Below are 24,132 nucleotides of genomic sequence, written 5' to 3'. Positions count from 1 at the left end.
GTAATTATAGCGCATGTTGAATGCATATAATGTATATTATATCTATATATGATATAGTATCTCATGACACTTTTCACAGTGGCTATTGTGTGATTTGTTGTTCAATATCAAGAGGTGAGACTTAAATAAAGTATTTGACATCGTCTTGTGATTATTAAAATTCAAGCCAAACTAACTTAATACCACTACTGCTTAGGGCTAACTTAGGACAAATCCCTACTGCTTAGGGTTAACTTAGGGCAAATCCATACTGCTTAAGGCAAACCTAGGGTAAATCCCTACTGTTTAGGGCTAACCTAGGGTAAATCCGCAAATCCCTACTGCTTAAGACTAACTTAGGGCAAATCCGTACTGCCTACAGCAAACCTAGAGCAAATCCCTACTGCTTAGTGCAAACCTGGGGCAAATCCGCAAATCCCTACTGCGTAGGGCAAACCTAGGACAAATCCCTACTGCTTAAGGTTAACCTATGGCAAATCCCTACTGCTTAAGGCTAACCTAGGACAAATCCCTACTGCTTAATGCTAACCTAGGGCAAATCCCTACTGCTTAGGGCTAACCTAGGGCAAATCACTACTGATCTCGTTTTTTACAATTTTATCACAAAAACAATGAATAAAATATTAATGGTAAGAAATAAATAGTACATGTTTTGAAAAATTTGGGGTTAGCGAACATTCTTTAATGGACCATAACCACAGTTACTGGTCTTATGACAACAAAAAATCAAGCAAATTAAAAAAAACACCAAAATAAATACGAAGATAATCTCACGCAAGTAAAACAACAGCAGCAACAACAAATATAACGAAAACAAAACAAATCAACGACAGTACTCGTTTAAAAAAAATATCACGAGAAGCTTAATGACAAGATCGAACAGAATAGTCTTTACCAGGTGTTATACATAAGTAATAGTTGCATTATATTGTCAAAAATCTATATAAAAGACAGGAATCTTGTATGACACAGCTGGATTTTTCACGCTTTGGTATTTTTTGCCAATATTTACACATTATATGCAATGTCAGCAGAAAGTAGTCGTTCACCATCGTTTCATATATTTTTTTTTTATTTACTATGACATATAAAACAGTGTCCATGAAAACAACTTTTTATTTATAAAGTGATATGTTACAATATTTAATTGTTGTTAATTAGTCAGGAATCAATGTATCAAAACGTTTGGAAATATGCTTTTTGTCCATTTCAATGCAATTTAATCAACAAAATTGATTTTCTTAAAAAATTTGTTCAAAATAATCACTAATCGATCAGATTTCCAAAAGAAAATTCGGATCAAAATCATCGATCAAACTATTTTGGGACTTTGATCGAAAAGTATTCGATTAAAAGAACGAATCAATCGATTTGTGACCGATGAGTGATTGGTGATCAGTTTTATCGATTAGTTATAGGGCGAGATGTCGTGTCTATGGCGAGTCATTTTTACATAAGATATTAATTTTTTTTCAAAACATTATGCCATAAATTAAAATAGAAAATATCAGACAGTAAAACAATGGAAAAATGTAAAAAAAGTCACTGATAAAACTCTTTCATTCGTGTACTAAATGATCTGATGCAGAAACAAGACTCCATTATAATATATAAGATATGGACGAACAAAATTATCCAGGGCGATAATTTTATTATTTAAATATTTGATACAAACATACATACATAAATATATCAATGAACTTTATAATGGTACTGAAAAAATGGTCACATATATTTAACCTTTCTTCAGAATAAAATCCTGATTGAAGCAGATAATTTTATTCTTGTTCTGCATTTTCTTTACTTGAGAAAGTTATTTGTACAAATGTAATTTATATGTCAAAGCGGAAAAGCCGGAACGATAATCCATAACATTGTATTTAAATGACCTTGTCGATTTTTAATTGCCTGGTCATGTTTTTTTTGTATGAAGACATTTTCGGGCTAGAGTCTGGTGTGTCTGAACATATGTTCGGATTTATTCAACGGGTCATAGTTTTCCTTTCCTCGTTTGTCTACCCCGGACTTGACTTTTTATGAGCAACTCGGCGGGTGTTTCTAGAAAAGCAGAGGACGCTTACCCTACCGGTGCACTTGGTCCATGCTCCCAGTTTTTAGTGGAGTCCGAGTTGCTCATTTACTTTTGTTACTTTGTATGTTTTCCATGTCTGGTCTTTGTCCCTGGATTACATTCTTTTGATTACCGCTATAACCTTGGTTCCCTTGATTACTCTTCGGCAATCGTATCTATTTCAAGAGTAACAAAGGGAACTTCTACCGGAAATCAAAAGAATGTAATCTAGGGATAAAGACCAGACATGGAAAACAGACAAGCACAACAAAGAACATAAAGCGGCTAAAATAATACATACAAAGTAACAAAAGTAAATGAGCAACTTGGACTCTACTGAAAAAAAAAATGGAAGCATGGGCCAGATGCACCGGTAGGCTAAGCGTCCTCTGACTTTCTTGAAACACCCGCCGATTTGCTCATAAAGAGTCAAATCCATGGGTAGACGAAAGAGGAAAGGGAAACTGTGACACTTTGCAGATAGGTACACCGTAACGATCCACGAGTCGATGATGACGACAATTAAACTGCTGTAGTGATGACTTCAATCTTGTAGCAACATAACCCTGTTCCAGAAGCCTAAATGTAAGAAGAATGTAATGTAGTACGAAACAAAGTCTGCGTATATACGGCAAACTTTTTTACCTGAAATGTTTTCTTGCATTATCCATTTTCATCATATGTTATGAAAGCTCCCTAAAACTCTAAACATGGGGATTCGCAATCGTATATTTTGTTTAAAATATGAATTCAAGTTAAAAAAATCTGCTTGGCACTGAAATTGCACACTCCTTGATTTTTATAAAGAGTCTCGATCGGACAGATTATCAACACCCCCTTTAAACAAATGTCAGGTACGGGTTAACGCAACCGATTCGAACACGAAAGACGCTATATTGGCATTTTGAGAATAACTGATGTCTCAGTTCAATAGGTACCGGAGCATCATAGGTCAAGACACATTATTGGAAATTAACCGATAATTTCACGATCACGTGGTCACAGTTCCTTCCAAGTAAATATAATTTACGTCATAATTATCTTGTCCATCTTCAGCAAACAGACGGCAAATAACAAGCGCATCTCTATGCTGATTGATATCGCCAAAAAATCATTTTCGACAAATTGGTCACACCTAAATCATAAATTTTCATAACCAGCCAATCAGCTTATACGTATCAGGTCAAAGGTTATCGCGTTTCCTCGGCATGATATCGTCAAAAACTTATTAACTGCTATAGAAAATGACACATATGAAATACAGTGGATTTAATTGATCAATGCCACACACGCCGGTGTATTCTTTTTCTCTCCTCCTGACGTATTTTTAATGCACCTTTGATTCAAAGTTTCCTAAGTTTTTTCCTTAATTTTACAACACTTATCAGCATAAAAAACTCCCATGAATGTCAGTATTTATCATCAGAAGACATATATATTCTGCAATTAACTAAAGACGTGGAACATGTTCATCATGCATAAAAATAAATTTCTTTTTTCTCAAAGCGAGACTCCAATGCATGTATGTTTTACATCAGAGATTATATCACTGAAAACTGGATCATAATTAGAGCAGTAAGCTATTTTACTGTCACGTACACTCAAATTTATGACATTTTTCCTCCAGGATGCTGCCATAGAAGCGTACTGGCCCCTGCAGAGCTGTGCATTTTAAGATCGTTTCAGTCTATTTATGGAACTAAGATAAGATTGAGCTGAGAATTCAAGCTTCAAAATAATAAACGTAAGCATTACTTTCCAATTTACGATGTGATTTGCTTTTCTAATGACTTTCCAATTTAATGGTTGTCCTACAAAAAGATGGACAGTTGAAGAAAAGGTTAAAGACAAGTCAGATTAAAACAACCAACATTGTGGTTGATTATAAAAAAACAACTTTCAACTTTGATTAGAATCTTTTGAACAATTAGTATCATTCTGAAAATGGTATTTTTGGCACCAACACCGAACACAGAGGTTTCATGTTCTGACCAATTTTGAACATTAGCACCAGATTAACCAATAATCTTTCTGCTATTCATTTCTAAAGTTGCAAGTTTTTTTTTGTCATTTGGTAGGATTTGTTCTCGTTTTTAAAATCTTTTGATAATCAGTGCATGGGTCCTTCAAATATTTATTTCTAACATACTAAATCATACATATGATGGTCACAATTAACTCTCAATATATTTAAAATGAGCACACAAAACTACGTAAAACTAACTTACCTTCCCTAATTATGTACTATGAGGGACAGTTCTTCAATGTTTAATAATTCAATTTAAGTTTTAAGAAGCTTTCAGATTAGATGGTTCTCTTTGAGCAAATTTTAAACAAGTTATACTCACTGATCTGGTTTGGACCAGTTTACACTTTTGATAAATTAAACCGCATATCTTAAACATATTGAAGTCATTTGTACATCTTTAGTCAGTAGATGTCGGGAGGTAATGACATCAAAATCATATTCACATTGATTTTCGGGACAAAAAAGGTACGCTATATCAACTTCAGTGAATTTATTATATGCGTGTTTAAAGCCATCAATGAGATAAACATATTGCCCCGGACAAGGCTAATCGACCAAACTGATCATCGATCACTTATCGGTAATTCGAAAGGTAATCGATTGATTATAATTAGCTATGGAAATCCAACACTTCTCGAGTTTTATTAGAAATTCATGTTAGAAATCTGATCGATAAGTATTCGGTTTGAAACAATTTTTTGAATAAATTCATTTTGCTGGCTGAATGCATTAAAGTGGACTCGACTCGAACAGTGAGAAAATGAGGCAACAGATCACTTTATCAATAAAAAGCGATCTCTTTTTATTCATCAAAATCATCAATCATACTCTCTGGAGATATTGATCAATAAGTATTCGATAAATAGAGCAAATTAATCCATAACTATAACCCATAACCCAATAAATGCGACCATTTGGCAAATATGAGCTTTTGCACCATGAAAACTGATTTATTCAACGGTTCATAGTTTTCCTTTCTTCGTTTGTCTACCCCAGACTTGACTTTTATTAGCAACTCGGCGGGTGTTTCTAGAAAAGCAGAGGACGCTTACACTACCGGTGCACCTGGTCCATGCTCTCCGTTTTTAGTGGAGTCCGAGTTGCTCATTTGCTTTTGTTACTTTGTATGTACTGTATGATTTTAGTTACTATATGTTCTTTGTTGTGTATGTATGTTTTCCATGTCTGGTATTTGTCCCTGGATTGCATTCTTTTGGTTACCAGTATAACCTTGATTCCCTTGATTACTCTTTGCATTTTCGACAGAGTTATGGGGAGACGAACGCCTGATATTCCATACTTTAAAATCGGAGAAAACACCGAATCAATAATGATGTCAAACTCATGCTTAAAAGCCCAGTGCTGTATCCCCTTGGTAATCCCCCAATGAAAATCTATTTTATTCCTTGTGTTGTATTTTCACTTCTTCCGTTGGCCATAATTCTTTGTAAACTATAGTGTCAATATGTGCCACTGCCAATTGCGTCAAGATTTGATACTATAACGAGAAAGGATATTATAATATGTCAAAGAGAAAACAACCTTAACCTTAAATAAATTATGAGTAAGCCTAAATGTCTAATAAGGTACTTCGCTGAGAAAATAAGAATTTTGGTAGTTTTTCTCGTCGTCTTCCTTTTTGTATAGAAATAATTTATTAGACCTCTTGTAAGACCTGTTTTTCTAGTCTTGGCAGATGGATCACTAACTACTTCAAAGCACCCTTAGAACTCGTTCAAAATAATTTTCCAGCCCTACGTCAATATGTTCTGGGAGTTTCTGATAATCTTCATATACTAATAGAAAATACGAGATTTATGAATGCCAGAACAAGTTGAAAAGCATTTAATTACCACGTGGAAATATAAGTAATTGCTTTTAACTTGAAATTACCGATTTAGTCGCCTAGCTCTTGTAGTAGCACATGTTTGAAGTACTTAGAGAAGAACACCAGGGCTATGTTAACTACTTCTTGACATGATAATTATCTGGAATATACGAGAGAAATTAACGAGAATGTTCATTTCAAAGCTGGAATGGCAGTCTGATAAATTGGACAAATAACCTGATTCTTATCAAATTAGATGATTTAATTATACTTCAAAACATTTTTCAACAGCTAAATATTCACTTGTTGAATTTTAATTTTATTCTATACAAAATTATAACATGTGCTTTGTACAACGTCCCAACGTTTTTTTAAAGTACATTTTTATACTTGTTTTTGATTTTAAAAATCGATCAAACAATCCATTGAACATTATTATTATAACATCCATACATAAAAGTTGTTAAGCTTGATAAAAAAATGAATACGAGGGAAGGCTTTAGACAAAAAGCACAAAATTGAACAAAAATAGCAGGCATATTTGGTTCTAATACTGCCGATGGGAGGTAACTCTATGAAACACGTATACAGCATATTTGGTTGTAATACTGCCGATGGGAGGTAACTATATGAAACACGTATACAGCATATTTGGTTGTAATACTGCCGAAGGGAGGTAACTCTATGAAACACGTATACAGCATATTTGGTTCTAATACTGCCGAAGGGAGGTAACTCTATGAAACACTTATACAGCATATTTGGTTGTAATACTGCCGAAGGGAGGTAACTCTATGAAACACGTATACAGCATATTTGGTTCTAATACTGCCGAAGGGAGGTAACTCTATGAAACACTTATACAGCATATTTGGTTGTAATACTGCCGAAGGGAGGTAACTCTATGAAACACGTATACAGCATATTCAAGTTTTAAAAATTATTTGATTCTTATTTTTTGTATACAGAGATACGAACAGCACGAAATGTATAAATACAGTAAACTAAGAGTCTCCGGAAGATTCTCTATTCGCTCTCTTGAGTTACCCTCATATTACATTTTCGATAATTCATCAATTTGATTATTATAAAACTTGATAAGAAGTGAAAAAAAGAATTAACGCCATACAACAAAGCGTTTATATTCCATTTGTTTCACGCAGTTTGAAAGTGTGAGTTTACCCTTGCTTCATTTAATTTAGAACGATGTTTAAAATACATTGAAACAACTTTTATCTACAAAACTGTTTACTATGATTTACTTTACTATATAAACGTGATCAACTTCCACATTTTCATCGAAGTTATTGACTAAACACATACATATTACAGTATTTGTATGTTAGAAAAGTTGTCACTTATTTTGTACTTTAATTTGTGGAAATTTCGTGCTTGATAAAGTTACGTTACTTGTATAATTCAGTAATTATATATATGTAAAGTGAATGGATATGATGAATTATATCAAAGAAACAACAACCCAATCGGGGTGAAAGAAAATGTCAGCCCAAAGACTCCCATGGGTCGGAATAGTCATGTACGTGAGACTGGTCTGAATTGTCCTGTTTTGTTGCTTTGGTATTTTTTGTCGATATTTTCTATTATTACTGGCATCAATTATAAATTTATAAATTACAACCTTGCTACAAGGTCATTAAAGTAATGAACGACTCATAATGTATATGTTTGTTTGTTGGGGTTTAACGTCCGAGCAGCAATATTTCAGCTCTATTCAGACAATGAACATGAAATGGATGATAAAATGAACATGAAATGAAAAAAAAAGGATGGGTCACAAGGATAATAGGGTCGACAAATTTTGATTGCCACTGGAAAAAAGGGGGGTGGGTAAGGTTGGGCAATTTAGCCTCCTGTGGCGGAGCGCAAAGGTTCCTACTCCTATCGAATACCACAGCAGGGTTCTTTAACGTGCGAGGAATGTGGCATCTTTCCCAACACGGTGCACCACTATGGTTTGCGGTCAGGTTTTCCGTATTATAGCCTGACAACCCCAGCATGTAACACGCCAGGGGTACCCCATTCCACCACCTGGGGCACACATCCCAGTTGCTCTGTGGGCAGAGCGCCTAGCCCCCGGCAAGGTTTCTGAGCACTATTTAGTCGCCTTATACGACAAGCTTGGCGCAGCTGCAGGCCTATTCTTTTAACACCCGGACCTGCACGGGGTACTCTTAATGTATAAATTTAAAATAAATCATATAGAATTTTTAGTCATCCCCTAATTTTTTATCAGTATACTGCACCACTATGAGAATACGATGGGATAAGTTTAAATCGTCGTATCAGTACATCGTACTTTTGTCATTTGACCATCAACGAAAATAATCCTATCGAAACAAAGCACAAAAACATTATATAAAAATATTTATTTTTAATTGTATACATATCACACATAAAAATGACGACCTATAGAAGCTTAAGAAGGCCGAAGGGGTCAATGCATTTCATGTATGTAAACATTGAATATGGCGCGCATTGATTGCTGATGTATTTCAGGAATAAGAAGATATGACGGGGACATAACATTCGTGATTCTAGAAGCTGTAGATAAGATTTTAAATAGCTGTATATGAGATTTTTTTTCTGAACCTTTAATTTAATTCACACGGTTGTTCGTTTTTCAACGACAATACTACATAACATTTGGAATCGTAATTTGATGTGAAATAAATTTGTTATTATAGCAACTATCTAGAAACATCTTGAATCTTGTTCGGTAGGAGATGACCGGTAATTTGTCAGATATCAAGACAAAATTTAGTTGATTTGAAAGATAATTTTCATCTTTCATCGAAATAGGAAGAAATATGGCCATTCACATTTCTACGCCAGCTGGCATTTATACGAAAACTTCCTCATGGAATTCGTAGCTGGTTTTCAAAGACCACCTGCAAAATTATACTATCACAACTGTACCCGAAAGAAAATGATTAATACACTTAAAATCAAAGAAATACAAATAATGAAATCAAACATAGTCATATCTTTAAGTACTTGAATATATATTTGATTTTTTCATTGATATTAAATTTTTCGAAAAAAAAAAAAAAAAAAAAAAAAAAAAAAAAACAATGGACACATGTTTAATGCCGATTCATCAGCTTATATTTCATTTACTATTATACTCAAGAACTATATTCATAACCATTTAATCAAATTTGATTTGTACCAAACCTTCTGATTGGTTGGTTCTCTTTGAGTAAACAAGGTTATTTTGTATAACCTGGCTTTGTACTATGACTTTATCAACGTCGATTGGTCCGCACACTGCGATTCAAATAATCCCATACAAAACGTTTTGATAACGAACCCATTATAAATCGCACATTATCACCCATTAGAAATAAAATTATCCGGAATGTTTCTTATTCTGAACAGGGTATACTCAATAACCTGGCTTGGACCAGTTTACACTTTTTAAAACAAAGGCTGAAAATTTTCTTCACTCTTATAAGGGAATTCTCTTATAAGGGTGTTTCTAGAAAAGCAGAGGACGCTTACCCTAAAGGTGCACCTGGTCCATTCTCCCAGTTTTGATGGAGTCAGAGTTGCTCATTTGCTTTTGCTGCTTTGTATGCAGTATGTTGGTTATTTTATGTTTTGTTGTGTAAATTATTTTATGAAAACAATGAGCAAGTTTAGTTCCAAAGTACATTGAAATCGTTCCTAATGGTGCTTGAGATTTCCCCATCTTTACATTTTTCTCATTTTTGTTTGCACCATAAAAAAGTATGACGTTATACAAAAAAAAAAAACGAAAAAACTAATGATGACACGTATTTACGTAACTACAGTTCATATAACTTTATTACTTTTTTTTTTAGTTTTATAGTGAGTCAAAAACATCGTATGTTTGATTTCATCAGTAAGTGAGACCGCAAAATTTCATTTGGCCTTACATGCCGAAGACTGTTAAAATTCAAAAACAAACAGGCGTAAAAATGAACGGATTTTGAGAATTTTTGTCCTATAAAAAGTACAATTCGGGGTTTAATAGATTCTACACAGCCAATGTGTCATTATTTTTTTTAAATAAAACATTATTATATATTGTAGAGAGGTAAATAAGGGAACATTTTTTAGTATTCACAAAATATATTTATGAAATGCACATATATTTTATGTATAAAAACAAATAATAAGCCTATCGGGTGATATATTTTAAATCATATTTCACAAAGAAGCATAATTGTCTAGTTACTAAAATTTAAAACAGACATGATTTAATGGTATATCAACATATTTGACAGAAATTCCGTGTTCATTACATTAATCAATGTCTACTATAATACTGTTTTAATTATTCCTTAAGGTAAAATCAACATACATTAATCAAAATCATAATTCAATTAATATGAAATGTTTAAGTGGCCCTGAACGATTATCGATTGTTCATCTTCGTATGCGTTACTACATCTCTCATTGATTTCATCAACGTTTTCGTTATGAAAATGACATTTTTTTAAATCTTCAGTAACGTTGGTAAGTCACAACACCAAACAACTATGAATAGTGTTAATGAAATTCGATTAACGCATTTCACGCTCCAACCTAGTTTTCTTTTGCATCGTCATTTGTATTTCAATGATTAGAGATCTTTAGCCAGGTTTCATATTTCTCTCTCGAACCTATGAATGAAGTATGCTAAGGTCGGATGAAAAGGTGAGTGGCGCGAGAGAAAATCTAAATATTTATACTTTTAATGAACATTCTCTTCCGTCTGCCCAACATTTAATGACGTCATCAATATAATGTCCGAGAATTTTTGCAGTGACAGAAAACAGGAAACACGTGTCATTTATAAATCGCCTCCGCAACAAAGAGCATGTGCCACGCGAACCAATAATCCACTTCAAGTTGTGTATTGATTTTAGCAATTAAAGAATGAAGATAATTGAAAAATCATTTTTGCATTACAAGTATGATTTTGGGTGGTCTTTAAGTGTTTTAAGCGAAAAGGTACAGTTTCTAGACTTCATATAAAACATATTTACTTTACTGAGAACATTCACAATAGCTGTAAATTATACATGTATTTTAAATTGCTATTATTCAGAAGTAACAAAACAAAACAAAAAGGACCCATATGAAAATCATGGCAAATAATTTCTCCTCTTTTGAATAAAATTGACTATTGCGATACCGATATGTCTTAGCTTTCATGATATAAACCTTATTTTACTTTAAGATTGTACAATGCAATAGGCTTACAATCAGATACCCAGTTCTAGTTATTCAGCAACTCGGGGAAAAAGTTTCGATTTAAGTAAATCTTTACAAAATTTGATAATTTAACAGGACTAGACAATTTCGACACGTGAAGTATGATTTTAGGTGTATTAAAACCACTTTCTGAAGTAAAAGTAATATGGTAGAACTGTTTTGAAATAAATAAATAATTATTGAAAGTTAGTTTTTATTACCTTATGAACTTGGATTGGCATTACTATTCTTGATTACTAATTGATAATTCAATTCATTAAATAGCTTTTCTAAATGATTTATTGTTATTGACGAATAAATTTTAAAATTCTGTGATCGGTTAAAGTTAACAACACAAGAGAAAAGTATTCTGACATTTTAGCTGGAGGAAGCCCAAGAGAAAAAACATAATTCATTTCACGTGTGAATATCGAAATTCATGCCACAGGAAACATTCGATAATTCACGCTACCTATAAAATTATTAAGTTTACCACCTGTGGTAACAGCGATTTATGACGTCTCTCAATCGTCAAATGTCGTTGGTCATGATAAATATGAATTATAAGAATATGCTATTTCATTTTTATCAACGTAGTAAAAACGTTTTAACTACAATTAAACAATGATGACCTTGTATAGAAATATAAAAACATCAAAATTAAATAATGGTAACGAGTGACGGAAGTGTTCATTCGTGAAAAGGGACACAAATCTGTCGCAACACAACCCCAAAACAGTAATATGAGATCAGAAGTTCTTCTTTCATATGAAACATATCTTGTCAGAGATCAACCCTTGAATATAGCAACATTATAATTATAGATCACGTTTAAATTATTTCAGTAATACCCTTAGTAACATACTCTACTAGAATGATGAAGAAATATTCAACACCTCTAAATATTCAAAACAGTTTCTCTCACTGTGTTTATTATAATCTACATTTTGATCATGATCTTTTCTAGTATCTTGACAAGTTTGAGTAAAATGGAGTATTTCCACCATGACATTACTAGAAGTAAAGCATGCTGATGAAAGAAAAGCAAGAGAAATAAAGACATCGTGCCTCTAAAAGAAACGAGACAAAGCAAAGAAACGAAAAAAAAAATTCCACAAGTTTGGGTATAGGGTGTCATTTTTTCATTGAGATCCGACATGAAGAACATTTTATTCCAAAAAAATAATTTAGTTGATCAAATTGACTTACAGTTAAAGTAGAAATATTTCACACTCTATATTAAACAATAGCACTTATTAAAAATTAGAATTAACCTAGATATTGTTCTTAACGGGACTAATTCCCACCGCAGCCTGTTGAAGCCTATACATTTGATGACCAACGTGGAGACACGATTCATATTGGACAAGACAAAACGCATGAGACCATGTTTTGCTGAAAAATACTTAAGTTCAACAGCCGTCATCTCTACAATTTTTGTCCAAACACATATCCACCTGCGTATGGAGTTTTCATATCACGACTCATACGTTATGCCAGAGCTTGTCGCAACTACCCACACTTTTTGTATCGCGCTAGACTTCTTACAATTGGGGTTTTGGAACAGGGTTGTGTTGCTACAAGATTGAAGTCATCACTACAGAAGTTTTATGGTCGTCATCATGAACTCGTGGATCGTTATGGTGTATCTACCTGCACCATGAAAACTGATTTGTTCAACGTGTCATAGTTTTCCTTTCCTCTTTCGTCGAACCCGGATTTGACTTTTTATGAGCAGCTCGGTGCGTCTTTCTAGAAAAGCAGAGGATGCATACCCTACCGGTGCACCTGGTCCTTGCTCCAAGTTTGTAGTGGAATCCGAGTTGCTCATTTACTTCTGTTACTATGTATGTATGATTTTAGTTACTTTATGTTTTTTGTTGTGTTTGTCTTTTTTCCATTTACAGTCTTTGTCCCTGGATTACATTTTTCGATTTTCGCTAGAATCATGGTTCCCTTGATTACTCTTTCTGACAGTATGCACATCTCCAAGTAGTTAAATTACATCCCATAATGTTTCTTAACAATGCTGCAAGCTGATTAAAAAAATAGTTCGGACTGACAGACGAAATAACAGACGGACAGACAGGAAGAAACCCATATATCCCCAAACTTTGTTTGGTATTTTGAAAAACGTTTTCACTATCTTTTCATGAAAGGTGATGTAGGTAGCTACTTTCTAAATTGATCATTTTTTTACAATATGCACAGATATTACATACGATGAGGACATAACTTTCAGAAGGTTAAAACTGGTGTGGAGATGACATGCCACTTTACTGCTAGTAGTCCTTTGTTCGTGCGTTTGTGTAACGTATAACCACTTTCTTTATTTCTGTTGTAGCACGGTACTCAGACCTTTTAAAACTGATTTTTATCTGATTAATTGTGTAATATTTTTCCACAATGGCCAGATTAAAAATAGGGAGGGTTGTAAATGACTTTAACCCTGTTGCATTTTTTTGCGCGTGACCGAAGACAGGCCTCTGTGTGTCTAGTTATGCTTGAGTGTATACAGGCAACTATTTCGCTGTACCTGTGTACAGTGTTCTTTTTGGTGCTGTCTGCCTTGTAGTGTAAAGTTTCCTAGTCTTTTATTGAAGACCAATGGGTTGTCCTGAGCTGACGATTCATCCTGGTGGGGTTGTTGTCTCTGTCAAATTCAGCATCTAAATTTTCGTCATATAATTGGCTCTAATACTACCTTCAAAGAATGAATCATACCATAATTTGAGATACTCATGACATCTATGTTGAACTGATTTAAGAAATTATTACAGTGCTTATTACATCTAAACTCGACTTTGTAGCTCTTTTCAAGTTATATTTTCAATGTAATGCTTTAATGAATGTAATAGCTGTAAAAAGCACCAAATTGTTTCACAAACTTTTATATTTTGCTAGCATGAACCCATAAAGCAGATGAGGTTATTTTAATACTTTGCTATCATGAATCAATAATGCAGTAGGGTTTATCTTTTGTCAAATTAAAAATGTTCATGTATTATAGTTTTTGAACTTAAAAAAATAATCGAAGCAGTATCTTGAAAGTTTCGACTAATAATACCGGTTTTCGATGTCAGTTTTTCAGTGTTTATAGAAAAGCAAGATGATAGGCAACTGGTCTTTAATCCAAATTTTTAGTGTAGTCCGAGTTACTCATTTACATTTGTTGCATTGTACGTATTATTTTGGTTCTTTTATTTGTGTGTGTCTGTTTTCCCTATCTGGTCTTTGTCCCTGGATTACATTCTTTTGATTTCCGCTATGATTTTGTTTCCTTTGATTACTCTTTTATTATTTAGTTTTTTAGTTGTGTTCGTGCTTGTGTATATCATTTTTTCTTTGCAATTCAATCTTATGTTGTTCCCGGAATTGTTGTGTTCACGAATTTTACCTTTGATTTTGATGTCCTTTTCTTCATTTCATATATAAATAAGCATGTGCCCTAGTAAAGATAATCGATGTGGTTCTTATCATATTTCGACTGATAGTGTATAATTATAGTTTATTTTTGCCTTTATCCGGAATGGTTAACATGAACCTTCTCCTCTCTGTGGTTATTGTTTTCTCTCTGATTTTGGAAAGTGGCACTGTATCAGATAAGGATTTTCAAATATTGCTGGGTATGTACACAGTACAGTGACGAAACCAAACAAAAACTCCAAGACAAAACAAATTAACTGAAAATTTCGATATATGTTTCTGTTCAGCACAACGAAAGGTTTGAAAATTTAAGGCTTCCATTAGATGAAATTATATATTAGATAAAAATGATCATTGTAGTGTTGTCGTTTGAAGTATTAGATAAATGACAATTCTAGTCAAAGTACATGGTTGTGTTATCTCTATCTTTCCTACGTATATCAAATACTAGTACTGCAAAATGATATCTTTCCCAAAAAGAAGACATAAATAATAATAACATATCTGTGCTAACGTCTTCCGGTATTTCTATAGCTTCTGGTAATTTGGCTCTCCCTACTATTTATTCGATAACAAAGCTTACAAACGTCGGTATATTGTTTGGTCTGCCAATTGCACGAATAAACGCCTTTCAAACCTCTTTACGCCTTAACTCAAGACGGTCAAAAATGAACTTTATAGGGTTAAAGTGATAACCTACTCTACAACTGTCGTGAATCAGATGTGGAATCTCAAGAATTCAAAAGACCCATATGAGTGTCTTTTTTCCAGTAGCCTTACTTTTTGTAGAAGTGTACAGACTTTTGATATTTCTACCTTGTATACCATACTGACAAGCTAAATTCAGCTCTACGTAATCTTGTTTAACATTGTTTTCATACAAAGCAGAGAATTAAACGATATGCCTATCTAGTACAAGGTGCCCCGTGCAGGTCCGGGTGTTAAAAGAATAGGCCTGCAGCAGCGCTAAGCTTGTCGTAAAAGGCGACTAAATAGTGCTCAGAAACCTAGCCGGGGGCTAAGCGCTCTGCCCACAGACCAACTGGGATGTGTGCCCCAGGTGGTGGAATGGGGTACCCCTGGCGTGTTACATGCTGGGGTTGTCAGGCTATAATACGGAAAACCTGACCGCAAAACCATAGTGGTGCACCGTGTTGGGAAAGATCCACGTTCCTCGTACGTTAAAGAACCCTGCTGTGGTATTCGATAGGAGTAGGAACCTTTGGGCTCCGCCATAGGTGGCTAAATTGCCCGACCTTACCCATCCCCCCTTTTTCCAGTGGCAATCAAAATTTGTCGACCCTATTATCCTTGTGACCCATCCTTTCTTTTTTTCATTTCATGTTCATTTTATCATCCATTTCATGTTCATTGTCTGAATATAGCTGAAATATTGCTGCTCGGACGTTAAACCCCAACAAACTAATCTAGTACAAGGTACACAAAAGGCTTATTTTGTAACAAAAACACACACACACACACACACACACACACACACACACACACTGATTCTAACAAAAAGTACGCCGAGTCTGATGTTGAAAATGTTGAAACTTCTGGTTGGCAACAATTATCGACTGTTTCATTAGACCTTCGGAATACCTATGGGAACGAATTGTGCGTCACTCTTGCCCGATCTTTCCCTTCATACGTATGAAGCCAGATTTTTAAAAGGGCTACTGCAAAAAAAGAGACACTAGCATCTACGTTGTTCATCGAATGGTAATAAAAAATACCGAACTGATAAAATCAAAGCTGTAATCAAAAGGAGTAGTCTAAAAGAAAACTCTGTATAAAAAATGGCAATATCAGATTAAATACAACCACAATGGTCTTGACTTGGTACCGGCATTTTAGTTTTCGTTTTATAGATGGTGTTTTCTCTCTTAATAGTCAGTAATTTGTACATAGACATTTTCTTATTGTGTAAAATCTTTACAGGTATCATTGTGCAATCCATTTGATTTATATATTTTTTGTTTGTGCTGCATCGTCATGACTGCATTAGGTGTGCTGGTTGGCAGCTTCCTTTAGACTTTATATGTATTGTCGCCTGACAGTTATTACTGAAGTCAATTGGTTACTACTTCTTAAAACAATTGCCGATAGGGTATTATAGCTGTATTCCTATAGTAGATAATCCATTGGTTTTCTTAAGTCGATTGCCGATTGTCATCACTTCCAAAAGTGGTTGACGTTAGGCAAGTATTTTTCGGAAGTCGATTGCCGATTGGTTTCTTTTTCTAAAATCGATTGCCGATGTGCTCCTATTTCTTAAGCAGATTATTTGTTGATATTTTGACTGCCGAGTTGACACTATTTCTTCATGCAATCTATATATCTATTACTTCTTTATGGTACTATTTCTTCAATCACATTTAGACAGGATGATGGCATTAGAAGAAGAAAATAAAGATTTAAGACGGGAAATAACTCTGCTAGACACCAAGATGAGACGATTTGAGTCAGAGTGTTCCTGAAGAACTCAAGGCAGATCAGCTCTACCACACATGCCATTTTCTATTGACGACGAAGGACCGCCTTTTAGACATATGTTTCTTAAAAATAAACGTCTTCTAGAATCTGGAGGTGAGGCATTTTTCAACTTCTAATCTATCATAATTATCTATCTAATAATGATATGGCAAAGCTATATTTTTTATCAAAATAAGTTTATTGGGTAAAAAATTATATCTTCAATTTTTGAATTACGTGCCCACACCACTCCTCTGAACCACAACATTCAATTTTGAGGCTCAGAGCTATGTATAACCATTTTATTTTTAATGTTGATCTGATAGAATAATTCAACAGAGTTTTCATATCACAACTCATACGTTATGCCAGAGCTTGCCGTAACTACGCAAAATTTTTGTATCGCACTAGACTAGACTTTTTACAAGTAGTCTTCTGGAACAGGGTTACATTGCTTCAAGATTAAAGTCATCACTACAGAAGTTTTATGGTCGTCATCATGAACTTATGGATCGTTACGGTGTATCTAGGTACACTATGAAAACTGATTTGTTCAACGTGTCATAGTTTTCCTTTCCTCTTTCGTCGAACCCGGATTTGACTTTCTATGAGCAACTCGGTGGGTGTTCCTAGGACGCTTACCCTACCGGTTCACCTGGTCCGTACCAGTTTCTAGTGCAGTCCGAGTTGCACATTTACTTTTGTTATTGTGTATGCATTATTTGGTTATTTTATGTTCTTTATTATGTGTGTCTGTTTTCCATGTCTGGTCTTTATCCCTGGATTACATTTTTTTTCAAATTTCTTTTCAGTTCCTTCTAGCAATAAAATCGCATTTTTAGCTGTGTTGACACATATCGTATCGCTGGGATACCTACAGCCAATTGAGTTTGACAGGGTCATTACAAATATAGGAAATGCCTACGATCCCATTGACGGACACTTCATTGCTCCTGTAAGGGGACTATATCTACTAAGTGCCTCGGTACTTAATAGACGTGGTCACTTAATCACAACAGAAATGGTGAAAAACGGCGTCCAACTCGTGGCAGTATACGGTGGTCCTACAGAAAATAGTATGGCATCACAGACAACCGTTGTGGTCCTGGATCAGAATGATAAAGTTTGGCTGCGGCGATTTCGCGACAAGACCCCTCCGTCAGCCGATGTGTATGCCACAAGCAACGAGCCGTACAATACATTTTCTGGGGTACTTCTTTACGACATGTAAACTTATAACCTACCACAAAGTTTTTCTGTTGTCATGTGTTTTCTTTCCTCAAGTAATAAAAAGGAAAAGAAAATCAGCAGATTGTCTGATTAAACACGAGTTCGTTCACGTTGTATGTATATAGGGGTTTGGATGGGTGTTGATTTGCTACTCTATATTATGCTTCATTATTATCCCGATTCACTCCAAAAAAACGTCTGAACAAATGTATATCTTTTTTTAGAAAACAAGTTTGCTAAGTTAGGAGACCTTTCGTTTTGTATCAATTATCACCATGTTGTCTGTGATGATCAAGGCCTTGTGAATTTAATTCTTATATTTTTTTTAAGTTGTCGAAATTGTTTATGCTATTTTACTACGTTGCTTCCAATTAAACTATTCAAGGGTATGAGACATATAAAGACTGTCAAAATATGTTTTGAATATTTGCTTAAATTTCTCACAGAATGGCATAAAAATGCTTTTTATCGCGTATTACTTATTTAAACACACACACACACACACACACACACACATGCATGTATTGAAGAATTGGCCATCTGACAAAAACTACACAATTAGAAGTTCTACATCATTTTAAGATAAGATAAAATAAGAACTTTATTTTGATACGGCATGTCATAAATACAAACACAAACTCTAAGGAGCTTTTGACCGAATATAAAACAATAACATAACATAATACAAGGCAAGGACACATACACACAAAGCAATACATATAATCAAGCACAAAATAAGCATAGGATGCAATTATTAAAACATAATAATATAGCAGAGAACTAAGCATAAAAGTATGTAACCATACAGAAACTAAATCTAATGCAGAAGTACTATTATTCAAGCAGAAGTCAAACAAAACGTATAGCTAAAATAAGCATGACATGGAACAGAAAGTTACCTATATGCAGAACAGCGACATTCCGAACCATTCCATGACTGAATTAGGCTCTTGAAATGAGAAAAACTGTTTTCTGTCCTGAAATGGTTGGGAAGGCTGTTCCAGAGTGTTGCCTCAGCAAATTTGAAAAATTTTTACCGTAACTGCTTGACTTTACCTGAGGCACATCCAATATTTTGCTATAACCTTTTTTCCCTTGATTACTCTTTTACATATCTGAAAGAATATTTAGATTTTTGTACATTTACCAGATTTTTAGACATACAGGGGCAATATTATTAACAATTTTAAAAGTTTCTAAAGCATAGTTCTTATCCGTCTGATTTGCAGTGAAGGCAACCTAGCTTTGATTAGGATTTCCTGGTATGAGCTATTATAGTCCGCATATACGAAACGATGTGCTATTTCTTGCACTTTTTCTTAGAATTTTTTAAAATTCTTTTCTGTACAAAAGTGCCAAGCCAAAGGGCAAAAATTGAAATTACTCAAAATAAAAGTATGAAATATAGTTCACTTAAACGATCCAAAATAAGAGTCTAGTCTTTTTAATACATTAAGTTGCTGAGATGCCTTCCTGGAGATCAAACTGATATGACCATCAAAATTTAATGGATTGTCAACCTCTATTCCTGGTAATCTCACCGTTTTTTTTTTTTTTTTTTTTTGTTGCAAGTGAGGACTGAATTTTGAATTTTGATTGAGGGATTTTTCTCAAATTTCTTTTTTCCCACTCCAAGAACTTGAAATTTATCAGGATTTCCCTGCATTTTATTAATCCGAAACCAATCAGTCAAGAGGAAAATGTCATTTATAAAAACATAAAAACGTTAAATAACAAAGGCATTAGAATGGAGCCCTGGGGTACACCTTTTTGAATGTCAGCCCACCCGCTCGGAACATTATTAACTTCAAATTGCTGTTTTCTGTTTGATAAATAAAATTTAAGAGGGGAGACAGAATTTATGGAAACACCGTATGCTGAAAATTTATCGAGCAGAATTTATTGTTTGTTTGTTTGTTGGGGTTTAACGTCCGAGCAGCAATATTTCAGCTATAATCAGACGGTGAACATGAAATTGATGATAAAATGAACATGATATTATGATAAAATGAAAAAGGGATGGGACAGAAGGACAATGGGGTCGACAAATTTTGATTGCCACTGGACATAGGGAGAGGTGGGTAGGGTCGGGCAATTTAGCCTCCTGTGGCGGAGCCCTATAGTTTCTACTCCGGGAGAATACCACTGTAGGGTTCTTTAACGTGAGAGTAACGTGGCATCTTTTCCAACACGGTGCACCACTATGGTTTGCGGTCAGGTTTTCCATATTATAGGCTGACAACCCCAGCATGTAACACGCCAGGGGTACCCCATTCCACCACCTGGGGTACACATCCCAGTTGCTCTGTGGACAGAGCACTATTTAGTCGCCTTTTACGGCAAGCTTAGCGCTGGTGCATGCCTATTCTTTTAACACCCAGACCTGCACGGGGCTCGAGCAGAATTTAATGGGGGAGAGTAAGTAAATAAAAGTCTCAATAGACAACGGTCATTTTCAATTAATACATCCGGTTCGTTGAATATATATCTATCTATACATATTCTCTGTTTTGTAATCCGTATTTAAATTATTTCTACACAAGATATGGTAAAATTGGGAAATTTAATAACACGACCTGTAGCGAGTATGTTAAAAAAAGAACATATAGTAACTAAAATATTACATACAGAGTAACAAAAGTAAATGAGCAACTAAGACTCTACTAAAACAGGAAACATGGACCAGGTGCACGGTAGGGTAAGCGTCTAGATTAAAATCTTAATTTGATCACTGAGTGGGGAAATCAATAATAAGCTGGAGCAGAATCTCCAATAAAATCTGTGGAAAACATGGAAAATGTAAAATAACGGAAAATCTCTCAAAGAACTTTTATCACCATACGGTATTAAAAACTCTGGCTGAGAATTGATATCGTTTGCCATTTAATGTAAATTCATGTTCATATAGTATATAATTTTGTGCACTAACAATCAAAATAATTACTCTACGAATTTCGTGATACGTCATCACTTGAATTTATTAAAGTGTTGAAAAGCTAAGAATATAACGAGAATAGGTATGGTGAATATGTCAAAGAGACAACAACCAAACCGTGATGATAATGTCAGCCCAAGGCCACCCATTGGTCTTCAATGAACGACGAGGAAACCCTGACACCACTGGGCGGGCTACAACTGGCCCTTAATCTTCATTATACACAGGTTCAGCGAGAATTGCCCATATATACAAAAGTAACATAGAAATAAACTAAAGGTGAAAACCAAAAAAATATAGAGCCCAGAAATTCCTGATTTGGGACAGCCGCAAAAAAATGCGGCGGGTATAAAGTACACTGGCGTGATCACAACCCTCCACCTTTGAAGTCTGCCCACTGTGGAAAAAAAATATTACACAATTGAACACACCTAAAAAGCAGTTCAAAAAGGTCGGAGTCCCTTGTTACAACGAAAATTAATTAAGAAACTGAATATAAATTACACAAATGTACAAACTAAGGGCTACTAGCATTTAACTGACATGCCAGTTCCAGACCAGTTTAAACCTAAACAAAAACTAATGTTCCGATCGTATTAATCAATCCCAATTCTTCCCATGTGGGTTGAGAACCACGGTACATCATAACTCATTCAAAAAGGACACAACCCATGTCATGCCAAAGACTCCTTTTAAATATAATGTTTTAATTTCTTAAAGACCCTTTGAGCGAATTAATATTAATACCAAACAATGCTATCCTTAACGATTTTATAACAATATCATAATTATAGCCCTTACGAATGAGCCTATTCAACGGTTTAGTTAACTTATTGGGTGAGTATCGAGCTTTCCGTACTTTGTGTAGAATATTACCGTAAAACAAAGGGTGGGAGATACCCGCACGTAGTAATCCTTTACAAGTACATCTGTATTTTAGAATGAGTTCCTTGTATCGGTCGAAAAATTTGTGAATGTTTTTACTTGTTTGTGATATCGAAAACCTTGATGTAGGAATTTCTCGGTTATTTCGTTAAACATTGTTACAAATACTAGCAAATCGAACCAATTGTGATATGTAAAGTGACAAGGGGACATCACCATCTAAATACGGATAGTTGACAATTTTGAATGAAAAATCATCCCTTTTATCGTAAATTGTAATATTAAGTTTACCATTATCGATATGAATACTAAGATCAAGAAATGGACATTCCTTAATATTAATATTAGCTTTATTCATAGACATTTCTGCAGGATATATATCTTTGGTACAAATGTATAAATATTAGTATCGTTATGGTTGTTTATAGCCAAAATATCGTCCAGATATGTAAAGGTGTTATTATTTTTTTCTGCCAATTGTTGTTTGGAAGGGCCTTTATTCATCATAGCCATAAATTGTGATTCGTAACTGTACAGAAAGAGGTCCACAATAAGTGGTGCACAATTGGTCCCCATTGGAATTCCAATAGCTTGAGAAACGGTTTCGCAAAAGCGTACAAAAATGTTGTGTAATAGAAATGCGAGTGCTGTAAGTATATCAAAGGAAGTCCAATTAACGTAGCTTATGTTTTTTTCGTTACTAAAAATTATCTAAAAGAGTTCGAATAAATATATTCACATCCCGATTTATTAAATTACCATTTGATAAGGTATATGATTTTTTTGTATTATGAGATTGTGTGGAAGTGTAGTGTGTAAAATTGAAAAATCAAAACTTCAAACTGATTCGAAAGATCCCACACGGGCATGTAATTTATGAAGCACTTCAAGCGATTTTTTAAACTCCAAAAATAGTTAATTCCACTATTTTCATAAGCTTTGTTACAAAAAATATAATCAGATTGTTTATGGTATTGAGTGCTATAGTAAGTAAAATAGAACGTCTAGTTGTAGGGCAATGACTTGAAGAGGAAATGGATCTAGGTTTTTAACTGTCGGTCGTTAACGACTATCAGATTACTTGTTGTAACATGGGAACTGGGACCATAAATATATTTTTCAAGATACTGGCGTATTTTCCTTAATGTTCACATCTTTACATTATTCACAATAATTAAACACATATTTAAGGGTTGGCTATTTGTAAATATAGTAAATAGAAAGGAGTTCAGTATTATCAAAATAAGGAGGGATATTTTCTTTAACTGTATGATCACTTAAAAATACCAGCAGTCTTGATAAAATAAAAGCCTTTATTAATATATTTAAGTTTTAGAAAATGTTTTTGTGATTTTCTGGAATATCAATTTTTGGAATAACAGTAAGTAATTATAATTGTTTCATATTTTGGACTTCTGAAGGAATGTGATTACAATCCACAAGAATATTGTGTAATCTAGTGACTTGTATTGAACATAGTTTAAGAGTTGATGACGTCCATTGTTTTTAGAAATTAAAATGAGGTTTGAAACCGTAGTATTGTTATTTAGATTTTTCCGTTTATTGCAATTTACTCTGCGTCCATGAAACCTTTTAATTCGCATTGGTTTAGAAACTAAATCGAAAATGTTGACCGGATCTATTCTTAGGATGATTCCAATTCCCATTATATTGTCATTTAGACCGATAGGGTAAACTGTTTTAACTAACGTCTCCATTTCAATTCGACCAATCTACTCTACTGGTGCATCTGGTACATGCTCCCAGTTTTTAGTGGAGTCCGAGTTGTTCATTTACTTTTGTTACTTTGTATGTATTATTTAGTTGCTTAATGTTCTTTGTTGTGATTCTTTTTTTTCCATATCTGATCTTTGTCCCTGGATTATGTTCTTTTGATTTCCGCTAGAATCTTGGTTCCCTTGATAACTCCTTGAATACTTCCAAAATTGAACAGTTAAATATTTAGTGTCATGATTGTGCTTTTTACAATGCTGGTAAATGACACTTTTGTACTTTCTTGGTCTGTTGAA

General features: G+C 34.2%; 1 protein-coding gene across 4 annotated transcripts; it reads left to right on the top strand.

Moving 5' to 3' along the window:
- The first annotated feature begins 3,593 nt into the window (after positions 1-3,593).
- Positions 3,594-18,570, top strand: LOC148618069 (complement C1q-like protein 2). 4 transcript variants are annotated; one of them, XM_088581686.1, is made up of 3 exons: positions 3,594-3,815; positions 16,964-17,166; positions 17,865-18,570. In XM_088581686.1, the coding sequence occupies exons 2-3, from the start codon at positions 17,088-17,090 to the stop codon at positions 18,281-18,283; spliced, it is 498 nt and encodes a 165-aa protein (XP_088437812.1). In that variant the 5' UTR covers positions 3,594-3,815; positions 16,964-17,087; the 3' UTR covers positions 18,284-18,570. The 4 variants fall into 4 exon arrangements, with proteins under 4 accessions (XP_088437812.1, XP_088437811.1, XP_088437809.1 ...); XM_088581685.1 differs by having other exon boundaries at positions 16,960-17,166; XM_088581683.1 differs by lacking the exon at positions 3,594-3,815 and adding an exon at positions 14,647-14,777 and having other exon boundaries at positions 16,960-17,166.
- Positions 18,571-24,132: the final 5,562 nt, after the last annotated feature.

Source organism: Perna viridis, chromosome 5 (assembly GCF_037379345.1).
Source record: "Perna viridis isolate PV_CMFRI_1.1 ecotype Kerala chromosome 5, ASM3737934v1, whole genome shotgun sequence".
Lineage (NCBI taxonomy): Eukaryota > Metazoa > Mollusca > Bivalvia > Mytilida > Mytilidae > Perna > Perna viridis.
This window is presented reverse-complemented; position numbering and strand designations above follow the sequence as displayed.